This window comes from Microtus ochrogaster, linkage group LG4 (genome assembly GCF_000317375.1).
Source record: "Microtus ochrogaster isolate Prairie Vole_2 linkage group LG4, MicOch1.0, whole genome shotgun sequence".
Taxonomy (NCBI): domain Eukaryota; kingdom Metazoa; phylum Chordata; class Mammalia; order Rodentia; family Cricetidae; genus Microtus; species Microtus ochrogaster.
In genome coordinates this window covers 44,518,833-44,532,111 of record NC_022030.1, presented here as the reverse complement: position 1 = coordinate 44,532,111, position 13,279 = coordinate 44,518,833, and the positions used below count along the sequence as shown (strand labels likewise).

Genomic DNA, 13,279 nt, shown 5'->3' with positions numbered 1-13,279 from the left:
CTCCCTGTGAACGGAGGTCATCACGCCTCAAGGAGGGAGGAGAGAACTGGGATGTCCCGTCTGATTGGCTGCTTCGAGAGCTGGACATCCAGGTGCTGCGAGAGTCCCGGAGAGGTTTAGTCCATGGAGAAAAGATAAAACATTTAAGCTTCCAAATAAGCTTTTTTTTTCAAGTTTCCGTTAGCAAAAAATCAGAGAGATTAAAAAGAAAAAATCTAGCACTGGCAAGAAGGTGAGGCTCAAGGGGTACACTGTGACTTGTCATCAAGGACTTTATTCTCTTGGCCACTTTGCAGTCATGCTAGAAGTTTCCAGAATCCCTAGTGCATATGATGTGCGAGAGTCAAAAAGATAAGAAAAGAAAACTCCTCCCTTGAGAGTGAAGTCTAGAGAGATGCAGGCCAGAGAGGTGTAAGATGGGAATCCACAGGCTGCTGCCGCTAAGCCGTTGGTACCGACTCACAAGAGCTCAAGGGTCCTAAGGAGAACCCAAACCAAACGACAGTTCTGGGAGGAAGCGTGACGCACGGAATAGCAGGACTTTTCACACACAAAGGACAAATAAACCAGGAGTTAAGTTTGGCTACCAAACTGCAATTTGGTTTGCTAGGTCAATTCCCCCAACTATTTAAAAAGAAACATTAGTGCTACACGTACGCAACCAGGAGATGTTGAAGTCTCTTATATTGTTGCACTGAGAAGCAAAGTTACATAAGCCCCTCGCACTGCCGGCAGCCGCTGTAGAGACGTCCTGTTTGTTTGCTTTCTTTCCATTGGCAACAGCAGGAAGTAAATCCAATAGGGGTGGAGTCAGCAGCCAGCGCCTTGCTGAGTTCACCTGGCTTCCTTCTTCCTCATCTTCTACCATCTGGCTAGGGCAAGGCATAAGAAATACACATATATACTTTAAATATAGTTGAGTGCATGACAGTGGGTCTGTTTGTGGGTCTGTGTGTGAGGGTGTATGTATGTGTGCGTGTACATGTATGTACACAGAGGTTTGTAAGCGAGAACTTTCTTCTGCGAGGCAGTGCTCCCCGCCTGAAGTCCAGCCCTCTGCCTCAGGGCATCTCCTTCGGACACTGGCTGATGCCATGGCAACTCTGGCCTTTATGGTGTTTTGTTGTTTTTGTTGTTGTTGTTGACTCTTGTTTTTGTTTTGTTTTGTTTAGATATGTCTCTTCATGTGGAGAGCAAGATGGTCAGACCTGGAGAAACACCTAGAACAATAAACAATAGGCATGTTAGAGAGGCCCAGCTGCTTCTATCACTTTACCAAATGGTCAGTCTTAAAGAGAGACCACACCCATGAATTATGGAAAGATGAAGAAGTGTACTGGAGGAGTCACTAGGGTTAAACTGCTTCAGTTCAAACCCAAGCTCTTCCAGGAGCTGTGGGGCTGACAGATGCTCACTGTAGCTCACAGCCTTGCTCACAGCATTAAACCAAGACAGTGTTAGACTATCCCGTCACATGGAGTAAGATGTCAATGCACACTAACTGTTCTCATCATAACTATAATTATCGAAGATGCTTTCAGAACGTACATCACGCTCATACACTGTAAATACAGTATCGAATAATTGGCCTGGCGGAGCACTGATGTTTCGACACCCAGACTGCAGTCTCAAGCTTTACAATGAGAGCCCAGGAAGGTAGTACCTGTCCTTCCCACAGGCTCACACGGTATAATACATGCACACCAGGGCAGAGAATGGAGAACCGTGTTCACAGACCGAGGAGTACGTAGGCACTGTGCCAGCGCACCCTCAACACTACCCTACTGACGTCCGTCAGTCTGGGTACATGCGTCTGTCTGTTTCTCTGGGTGTTAAAGAGCTGGGCTGAGGCTACACAGGTGGGAGGGTGAGTGGATTGGAGCTGGCACTGAGGCTTTTGGACCAACACTCGGCGCGAGCTCTATAACCAAGCGCCTTCCTTGGCAAGATGCATAGTCATCTTTACTGACAGTAGACACACGACAGTCTCTCGGGTAGAAACCCTTTCACGCCCTCAGTCGTGCAAAGCTGACCTTCCTTCGAAGGTGAAAGCTATGGCGGCAGTGATTGCTAAGCAACAGTCACATGACCCACAGAAGCCAAAGGAAGGCAGGTCTTAGTTGCTGAAGTTACTGGAAGAGAGACCTTCACCCTCGGCTGGGAATGCTGAATTGTTGTGAGATGAGCTTGGAGCTGCCTGTACTGCAGCTGTGGCAAAGCCGACTGGAGAAGGAAGCAGGCAGAGAAAAGGTGAAAGCAGAGAAATCTGGATGAAATCTGAGAACTTGGATTGAAATAGCCTTAAAGGCAAACGGAATTGCACTTCTGACAATTATCTGAGCTAACAGATAACCTTTTATACTAACTTCAGTGTAACCCTGGCTGTGTGCCCTCCCTTTCTCCCTCTTTCCGTAAGCCAGCCTCTGCCTTGCCCATGGAAACATTCCTAGGCATCCCTGTAGCCTGAGATAGCCCCATCACTCAAAACCCTTGCTAGGACATTAGCAAGCTGCCCATTCAGGTTTGCAGAATTTTCGGTCCAAAGCAAGACTTTCTTGTGTTTGTTCATTCTTAAACAAACCCAAATTCACCTGTCCCCTGACCCCAACAGTCTCTACATCCTCTGTCTGTGCCCAGTCCTTAAATAGGTACACACCCAAAACCGGACCTAAGGAGATGATGTGAAAATAAGAAAGACAATGAAAAACTTACAGAATGGGAAAATTACAGCAGAAAACAATCTAACGCAATGATACCTGAACACAGCCCCAGCCCGAGCAGCTTAGTTTAGGCCCTCATTTGGAGGGAGGGAGCTACCTAGGCAGTCCCTCTGAACTAACTCTGAAGCAGAACAGCAATACAGCTAACTAATCTGTAGGAACTCAGTTTTTAACCTGCACAATTCCATACTGTCATGGGCCTGCTGTCTCTCCTTCCTTCTCTCCCTGCCTCCCCTGGCTTTTTTCTAGCATCTCCAGGCCGCCCACACCATTTCTGGAGACTCTATCCCTCCCCTCCATCATCAAAGCGCAGTCTTTAAAAATGGAAGAGGGGGGTTGAAAGAGGCAGAGCAGCTTTGAAAATGAAGGACTGGAGTCTCCAACAATGAGTACGGGCAGCTTCTAGATCCTGGAAAAGGGCAAGAAATAGACACTCCCCCAGCCCCCCAAAAAACCTCTGAGGTAGAATGCAGGCTGCCAACACCTTGACCACAGCCCAGCAAGAGGGACTTATGTTGAACCTGGAAGCTATAGGCTGGCAAGGGAAGGATTTTGCAATGTAAATAAACATGAGACATCTGTGGGCACAGGTGGCCACACCAACCAGAACATCAACTCAGAGGATCAGTGATTAGGGTGGAATTAGGACCTGAGAGAAAACAACAGAGCAGGATCTTGGAATCCAGGACACGTGGGGATTTGAACTGGTGAAATGAGGAGGGGCCTCTTTGCTTTCCTTCTCGGGTCCTGGGAACATATCCCTGCTATGCAATGTTAGTCACCCGTGTCCAGCTTTCCGTTAGCTTCTACTATGGCAGGACATCTAGACATATATGTTCAAGTCTACCCTTATCCTCCAATCTTTCAGGAAAAAAGCCAAGTCCTTTCGCCTGGTATGAAGTACAGCTGCGTGCCAAGTGACCCAAACAAGCATCTTCATTTGCTTAAATTCCAGGAAATGTCTGATATTTAGACTCAGACCAGATTCCCCGGCATTAAGGTTTCCACTCAAATTCAATATACCTGGTTAGGTACTTAGTCAAGATGAATTTATATTTATCAATTTATACTTCCTGAGGTCTGCAGAGAAAGAGAAAAGTGGAGTAGATAAACTGAGCATCTAGTAGGGTATCTTAAATGTCAGTCATTTTAAGGTTCCCGCACACCAGGAGGTATTCATGACACAGCAGCCTAGTGACTGTACATAGCAAGGTCTTCAGTGATTGGAATCGGTACATTGCAGAGGACTAGTCAAAGCTTATAGTCTTTCTTGCTTACAGTTAGGGCACTCTGAATGTATGTTAAGCCAACTGCAACCCTCTAGAGGACTTGGCGGCTGACCTAACTAATTCTTTTTATCACCTAAAGGTGTACTGCTATAGAATTAAAACGCTCGCCCTCAACTATCTAAGACCTTTATGACCACCTTGGTAGCAGGCCCACCGGGATTCTACCAGCCTGCTCCCTGTAGAACTGGAGCTCTGTTTATCCCCATCACTAGCCTCATGCGCTCTAGGCTGAGACAGGACCTCTGGCACGGATCACTTGTTGGGCTACCACAGGCTCTGTCGGATGCTGAGGATGTGATACAGTCCTCACTGGTTTTCTCTCCAACCTGAACCTGAAGCCTGGAGTCACAAAACTCAGTGTCCTGGGGGCCAGGCAGGGAAAGTATGTAAGCGCATTGAGCCTAGTCTAACAAATGCAAAACACTCCAGGACTGCCTCTTTCCACGTGTGAAAAGGCATTACGTATGAAGGAATAGTGCTCCTTGTGAGAGGAAATATCACAGGAAGTAGGATAATACCAGACAACCAATGCCGTGCTTTCACGGTGGAGAGGCAACAGGGAGTGGTGGGGACAGTACAAAAGCAATCGCCATGACAATGTCTGGGAATAGGAGCCTGTGGTGGTCAGGTACAATTGTTCTAGATAAAACTACATTTAACCATTTTAAGTAGGAGCAAAGGAAGCAAATAAATTTAATTACTTCATGTATTTTTAAAACTCACACACACAAAATAAAAGCGTACATTATACATGGTGTATGTTTAAGAAAAGGGAGGCTAAACCTCATTGAGTCTCTACAGAAAAGGGGTTGAACTGCGTAATGTCTGAGGCAAAGAACAATGCATTCACACACACTGTGAAGCCAACAGGACACAGGATCCTGCTAGCAGCGGTAAATATCCTCAATGTCCAAAGGTCAAAGTCTCCTAAGGGATGGCAGCTCCCATCACTGTGGGCTTTCTGTTCATCTGCTCTGGGACCGCACGACAGCTCTCAGACCTGTCTATTCTTAGCACCCTAAGTGGTGAAATGGGAGGTACTGCCTGTCATGAGACGCACTAGCAAGTTCCCACCCTTACTCCTGAGGTTGACCTAGGGCATAGGGCTCTGGTCTACTCAAACTCCCCCAGAGCCATGGAATCCATGCCATTGACACAACAGACTCCACCTCCAAAGGCCACAGTGTATTTTGATGAGGAAAAGAAAGCAAATGACTCACCAGACTTCCCATCACCGCTCTCTCCCTCACACCCAACAACAGGCTGGGAATATTTTTCCGCATCAGTTACACAAGTGGATGACTGACCGCTAATGGATCAAGTCAGGAACTCCTCAGTGAGTTGACCTGGCAATTTCCTCCTAAGTGCTCACTGGCCGCTTCTAAGCATGAGGGCCAGCCATAATGCCACCATCTCCAAGTCAACCTCAAATCCCTCAAGAGATGGGCAGGGTACTTCTGCCACTGCGCTGACAACTCACAAAGATTCATCTTCATCCCAGGAGGTAACAGTGGAAAGCTCTTCACAGGCCTGTGGGCAGAGCCAACACCCACCTATTGGCTTCTTTATCAGCCAGGGCTGGGGAGGACTCAACTGGGATATGGGAATAGAGGTTGGAGATGGTGCCAAACACAGAGACATTGACTGGGACATGCTGAAGAAAAAAGAGGCTGCACTTCTGAGCCTTCTAGGGAAAGGAATGGCTGTGGAACAAGGGCCACTTCCTGGGTTGTAGACACAGCTCTCCAGGCAGAAGAAGACAATAGCCCTGAGAGGCACACTTCCTCAGGCCTGGGGGGAGGTTATCTCTGCCTCCAGGAGGCACAGGATCTTTATTTAGTTCTTAGAGCACAGAGATAAGAGGAAAATAGCCTCTTCCGGAAGACTGGGGGAGGAAAAGGAGAACTGTCCTTTGTAGGCTTGGGCTAACTTGGCAGAGCATGGACTTCCCATCTCTGTTCTGCTCTGCAAGCTTGCAAACCCTCAGAGGAAGGTCTGGCCAGTGGGAGATGCAGGCGTAGAGCACTCGGACTGGGAGACGCAGGAAGTGAGAGAGATCTCATTTCCTCCCAAGGACAGCCAGGCCTGAGTGGACATCCTGCTCCCCCTCCTGCCATCCTGCAAGCCGCTGTCCAAAGCCGAGGAGCCCTGAGGCTTTCAGGGGCTTTTATTGTATTAGAAGCATTTTTCTCATCATAACTGAGACCTTTAGTATTGCATTAAAAAGATGGTTAATTTTCTTAAGCTTCCTTTTAAACACAGAAATAGGATTAGAAGGATAACATGCTCAGATGCAAGCCCATTATTTGATTATGTCTAAACCTAATCCTGCCTTCACCTTGGCCTGCAGAGTCTCCATTTTGGGGTTTATCGGCTGATAATGCCAGGGCTGTCAGATGCTATTACTCGGTTACTATCTGTTGCTACGTGATCCTTCCACTATCAAATGTTGAAGGTTTGAAATTGAATTAAGGGTGAGTTGGGGGAGTATTGCCGTCTTTGGACCCTTAAGCATATCTTCATCGAGGAAGGAATAGTCCAGATGTCCAAAGACTAGGCCTTTCCTGTAGTAAACCATTTCCAATACTGCTTCTGAGAAAGGTCTTAGAAATCAGTCTTTCTCCCATGAATCAACCTTTTTTCCCTTCACTAGGAAAGATGAGGAAAGGTGGTATGGATGGTAATAAAAAGATCAAAGGGCAACCACGATGAGACATTCTGTCCCCTCTTCCAGTATACTGTAATTCTCTCTCCCATCACATCTCCATCCCAACACTGTGCGAGCCAGTGTTGATGTCTTCTTTGTACCCAGTGACCAGCACTAGTTCAAGGCCAATTCAGAGTAAATATTGTGCAACCAAATCGAGCACCTGAATTTAGACCATGTACGAGCACGCTGCATCTCACTTTTTTAAGCGGTAGAGAAGTAGAAGGCATTGCTAGGGCTGTGGAGCTGGGTGTGAACCAGGCCTGTGACTAGTCCCACAGCATACGTGTGGACCACCCTCCAACCTACTGCATCATCTTCCTCCTCAGTCCAGCAGCTTCTAAGTGGCCTTACCTGTCGCAGTGGTTGCACTTAAAGGGCTTTGCACCTGTGTGTTTCCTGTAGTGCCTCGTGAGCTCATCGCTCCGTGCAAAACGCCACTCGCATCCTTCCCATGAGCACTTGTAAGGCTTCTCACCTGCAGAAGACACAGAAGGACCATGGTCAGTAAGGAAGGACTCCACGCCTGTTCAGATTCTGCTACCTGGTGGTCAGTATCAGAAAATGGCCTCTCAGATGATTGTAGGTAGACTATGTTCCCTAATATAGAATGCCACTTTATATATATAAAAGCCTCCTGGTGTTGTTTTCTTTTGTTTCCTTCTTTTTTTAACCTTCAAAAGTGGCTTTACATGATCTTTGGTTCTGGGGCTGTCATTTCAGTTCCCAGAGTCAGGGCATTTCCTTCAACTGGTGAGGAATCAATTTTTATTTATTTTCTATTCCCCGGAGCACTTTGAGCCTCATGGTCCAAGCAGAAAGGAAATGTGCTATTTTCATCCGAACCACAAATGCTTCTAATTCTATTTTTCTCAAGAACCTGCAGTAACTTACCATTTCAGTCTTTTTTGTCTCTCCCTTCCCTGCCTCTTCCCCCGCAACCCATAGCCAGGTGGTTAAGTGATGAGAGACACCCCTCAGGCTCCCAGAACCTTCCTTCCAGTAAATGTGACTGGATGGACAGACAGAAGGACAAAACTCACTTCCCAGTTCCTGGCATTCATGGGGAAAGCTCCCAGAGGTCCTAGCTGGGAGGTTCCTGTAACTCAGTGGCTCTCTTTAGAGTGTTCGCACTGGATAGCATATACATCATCACAAAATATTGCAGAAGCCGATTTGTGGAGCAAGCTTTAGCCACAAAGAAGCTGCTGAGGAACACGAAATCCGAGCACTGTGCCCAAGCGACCTTTTCACAGAGTAAATACAGATGGGGGAATATGTAAGAAAATGTGCATGACTTTGCCTGGGGCTTTTTTTTTAACCCATCACATCTGTCATCAAATAGGACAAATATTTATCCTTCTAACTATATAGTGAGCTGGTCCTCATTAAGTAGAAAAATGTTTAAAACCCCAAATAAAATCATGACATGGAGGCCCTGCCACCGAAAAGCAGGTGAGCACAGGGGTTTGGGACTCAAAGTCAATCTTCCTGGGGTCCTGTCTTTGACCACAGGCAAGGGTGATTAATCTTGGGTGGTTGTCTAACCTTGGGCAAGTTAGGCATGTTTTCTCAGAGATAACAATAGTGTGTACCCCTAAGAGGTTTGCAAAAATTAACAATATAGCTTACATATTACAAATTAATTAGAAACAGTAGAGGCACATGGGAGACTCATATTATTGCTAAATATTATAAAATATACAATTTGAGGGCCAGGGAGATGGCTCACTAAAGTGCTTGATGCATAAGCATGGGCACATGAATAAGCATCCTGACATCCATGTGGAACAGCTATGTACAGCTGTGCACACCTGCAACCCCGGCACTAGAGTGAGACAAGCTGATTCCTGGCATTTTTGAGCCAGCCAGCCAGCTCAACCATGCCAGGGAGCCCCAGGTTCAATGAGAGATCATCTCAAAAACCAAAGTGGTGCACGACGGAAGAAGACACCTGATGCTGACCTCTGGCCTCTGTGTTCATGAGCAAACACCTGCATGCACACACAGACACAGCTACAAGAGCACACACATCACACACACACATTTCGGGCCACAGAGGCTACCCCTCCAAAGTACGATGGATACAACCATCTTTCTGCGTTTTCAACAGCTACGTCTCCCAGCACGCATTTAAGAAAACATTACCAGTTACAGTAGCATTTCCCCTTTAAACTTGACTAAAAAGAGTTCACAGTTCTCTATTTTTATCACTTGAAATCAAATCAAACATGCTTGAAATTCTCCACCCCTCCCCCGTTGGTTTTTTCATGACCTGGTTTCTCTGTGTAGTCCTCCCTGTCCTAGACCTCTTTCTGTAGACCAGGCTGGCCTTGAACTCACAGATCTGCCTGCCTCTGCCTCCCGAGTGCTGGGATTAAAGGTGTGAGGCTCCACTGGCCACTCATGCTTGAAATTCTTACTTTATTAAATTGTTGCTTAAGTAAGCCCGCTGCTTTGCAAGACACAGTGCAGAAGAGAAGAGAGACACAATTTTCTCCCAAAGGGAACCAAGAGTAGAAGGAATGGTAGGAGCCTAGGAGAAAGGATTCATTTACAGAAGTGTGTGTGCAGCAAGCAATATTGGATTTACCTTACTGATAGCTCCTGATGTGAAAAGGACATTCTTGCTGCAGAGAAGCGTGAAGATTTCCCCTCAGCTTGTGAGTCAGCACACCTGTGACATGGCTGAATTCATTAATCAGTGCCTCTATCCGTTCAATGGGAGTCAGTGGACTTATTAGTAAATCTGTTTTAAAATAAGCTATGGTACGTACAACAGATTTCGTGGGCCAGGTACCTCGTGAATAGCCAATGAACGTCAATTCTTCCCCTAGTTCCTGTGTTTGCAGGAACTGCTTGGGAGGAAGGCCTAATCAGATGCCAATTTAAAAAGCACTGAGAGCTCATGACTCCAGACAGGCAAGGCTGGAGCCAATATGGTCAGCTTCAATGCTGAGAAACAAGGAGACAGTTCAAGTTATGGTAGCTATTCAGTACATGGATGGAGAGAAGACCAGAGTGCTCTTCAGGTAGATTCAGAATGAGAGGGATGCCCTAGGAAAGCAAGCTACCCCACAGTGCCCTGTTTGAAGGACCAGTGGGCCTCAACCACTTAATGCCATGGATCACACAAAAATACATATGCAAATATGGACAAGGCACCTAAGTGCTCAAAAATTCAAAATGCCTTCCAGTCCCAAAGACCTTCAAATAACAACAACAACAACAATAATAAATCTAAAGACAGGAGTTTCCTAGTTCCAGGAACCAAGCATGGTCAAATGACAACAAGGAGCTGAGGAAATACGAAGAATCCCACAGCCACGGCCAATATCCACTGTTCCAGATCAATGTCACCCTGGAACTGGCTGGTCCAGCAGTGCTAACCACGTAGGGAAGGGTCCAGAAAAGACAGAGAAGAAAGGGAACAGAAAAGCAGGGGCACTTAGGGTTTTTGTTTTTCTCATTTCAAAGGGTTTGGTTTTCTTTTGCTGAATTCTTTAACTGTTTTGTTTCTTAAATTAAGTTTCAGTTATTTTCCCCCAAATATTGCATCTGCTTGTTCCCTGCACATACCAGTTGTCCTATGCAGGAGGGTTCAGAGCCCTGGGGCTGTGACTCTGGCAGCAGGGTAGAGTGAAACAGCCTAGGCCTGCAGGGTCATTCTCCCCACACTGTCTTGGCTGTGGTCAGGCACGAGTACAAAGGACATCTGAGTCACGTTACATGGTGACTTACTGACCTGGTTTTTTGGTTTTAGGTTTGTTTTCTCCAATGTCTAATCAGTTTATCTTCAAGTTACCATTTCTGCAAATACTCATTAATGAGAAAATTTAAGTAATCATAAGAGAATTCAGCAAAATGAAGGCGCTGTGCCTGAACACAGGACTCAGCGGTCAGAGGAGCAGAAAAGAACAGGGAGTTGCAGATATACCTTCCCATCAGGACCAGGAATCACGCTGCTGTACCTCCACATTCTGGGCCCAGATCCTTAACCAACTGTCTACTGGTGAGGCAGGTCTGTAAAATTCTTGTTAGGATTGTCACTGTGGTCAGGATAGCTTCTCCATAGACTCCAACACCTCACTAGATCTGAGGTGTGGACCCACTGAGACCTAAAAGGCATGAATTTGTATCCTACTAGTCTACCTAAGGGAAAGTATGCTCATTTCATGAAATGCTTAATCTTCTATTTCAAGGAATTTCCCTGTTTGGAAAAAGAAAATAATTTTAATGAGAAAGAGGGGGGAAAGGAAGGGAAGGGAGAAACATAGGAGTGGGGGGTAGGAGGGAGGTGGGTGGAGAGGAAAGAGAGAGGGGAAAAGAAAAGGGAGAAAGGGGGATGGGAGAGGAAGGAAGAGAGAGGGGAGGTATAAGGTAAAAGAGGGGGAGGGAGAAGAGGATGGAGAGGAAAGAGGAGGAAGGTGGATGAGGAAGGGGAAGGAGACCAGAGGGACGGTAGCGGCTGCTCACTGTAAGCGGACTAGGTAAACTGTGACCCAGTTCTTCTACCCACCTGGTCTTCTCATTCACCCTGACTTCCTTCTCGTCTATCCAGATACTCCTCCAGGGCATAAAAATGAAGCACATGACAGTTGTGGGACATCGAGAACAGCTATACCATTTATCCCGCTGCACCCCAAGAGTGAACAAAAATGTCCAGGAGAAGGGCGTTTGAGACAGGCAGATTAAGAGACACATAAAGCATTAGGTCCAGTGGATGACAGAACAGAGGCAGGTGTACACCTCCCAGAGGCGACTGCACACCCAGCTACTATGCGCCCAGCTCTCAGTGCAGGAAGGGGAGCACCCTTCACAATCCCCGGATCTCAGTTTGAATATCAAGAACCACTTTGCCTGCCTGGTAAGCACATCACAAAACTTGTTTCCCTGGGGGAGACATGCCACCTCAGAGGTGATTTACTGTTGGATGAGGGCTCTTAAGGAGAGGTGAGGGTGCCTGAGAAACACAACTGACATTTATCGAGGTTGAATTACAGCAAGAATTCACACGCTCCCACAAAATGGATCTGAAATGGAGTGTGCTCTAAACCAGCATGGCATTTTCTCGGCTTCTCACAGGGCCACTCCCCCTAAATTGCAACTGGCAGACCTGATGGATCAAACAACACTGTCATAAATACTTTCTGACCATGCAGCCCAAACACATGTAGATTTATTCATGAATTATATAAATGTACTAAAGTCCTAGCATGCTAGGATATTGTAAAGCCTATATTCAACAGAGCAATCGTTAAAAAGAATAAGGGCAAATTAAATATAAATCAAGTCATACATTATTCTTCTTGCAGTAAAAAGATTGTAAATTAAATATAAATAGAAGTTATACATTTTTTCCCTCTTGCACTCAAAAAGATGGAGTTGCATAGCCCGGCTTCTAAGGCCAGGGTCCTGGAAGGCAAAGAGAAGCAGCTGCTCTAGCTCCATGCTACTGATCTGCTTCCGTTCGTGGCCCTTACAGTTTAATTCTTCATAGAAACCTTTGAAAATTCAAACCACAGCCATGTGTCTCTTTCAGGGCACCTTGACATACCCACACAATCGGCTTCTTTGATATTCTATGGGTTTTGTCTTCAGCATCTGAAAACCTTTTTTCTGAGGGCTGGGGAAATGGCTCAGTAGGTGACATGAGGACGTGAATTTGGAATCCCAGCACCCATATTTAAAAAAGCAAGCATTGTGCCACACACCTATAATCTCCGAGCTAGGTGGGTGGAGACAGGATGCCTGAAACTCACGGGCTAGTCAGCATAGCAAAACCAGTGAGCTTCAGGTTCAGTGAGCAACTGTCTCAAAGCAAATGAGGCAGAGAATAATAGTAACTGAAGAAGACACATAATACTGAACTTCACATGCATGCATACACATGTGTGCATGCATGCATGCACCCCCACATGGCCGCATGCACCCCACATGGCTGCATGCACTCCCACATGGCCCCACATACTGCCACACATCCCCACACACCATTTTCTGTGAAAGGTAACAACAGACTACACCAGGCTACCATAACCACTCCCACATCAAATAAGGTTAAAATGAAATACAAATGTTTAGTTGTTCTCCATCATTCTCAGAAAAAAGTCCCGAGTCTATAGAGCCCTACAGTGTGCATTTAGCATGACCTGAATCCTGACCACCTTTCTCATCAACCAGCCTCCCCTTCCAGGAATCGCCATCTTGCTGGCAGCTCTGAAGGCACTTCTACCTCAGAGCCTCTGTATGCCCTGGCTCTTGTTCCTTCATATTCAGCTTCTGGCTTTAAGTAGTCCTACCTTCATTAGCCTCTGAAGAAAAGCAGGTGACGGGGGACCCAGTGGCACACACTGCAATCTTAGCATGTGGAAGGTAGAAGGAGGCAGGAGGATGTAGAATTCAAAGCCAGCCGTGTCTCTAAATAAGATGAAATAAAAGGCAAAGTGCAAGCTGTTCCTCTCACTTGGAAATGAGACGCCATAGTGCAGGTGTGTGCCATGTTGGAAATGAGACGGCGTGGGGCTGGTGTGTGCCGTGTTGGAAATGAGACGGCGTGGGGCTGG

The 13,279-nt window shown here is 46.4% G+C and overlaps 1 protein-coding gene across 2 annotated transcripts in view; it reads right to left on the bottom strand.

The window, feature by feature from the left end:
• Positions 1–739: 739 nt before the first annotated feature.
• The window catches only part of Klf7 (Kruppel like factor 7), an 82,890-nt gene continuing 70,350 nt past the window's right edge, over positions 740–13,279 (bottom strand). Inside the window, exons 3-4 of one of the 2 annotated variants that reach the window (XM_013351679.2) lie at positions 7,071–7,194; positions 740–1,220 (exon numbers count right to left, since the gene is read on the bottom strand). In XM_013351679.2, coding sequence (XP_013207133.1) covers positions 1,169–1,220; positions 7,071–7,194 — 176 coding nt within the window. In that variant the 3' untranslated portion in view covers positions 740–1,168. The remainder of the gene's footprint in view (positions 1,221–7,070; positions 7,195–13,279) is intronic. The other variant, XM_005361479.3, reaches the window with a different exon arrangement.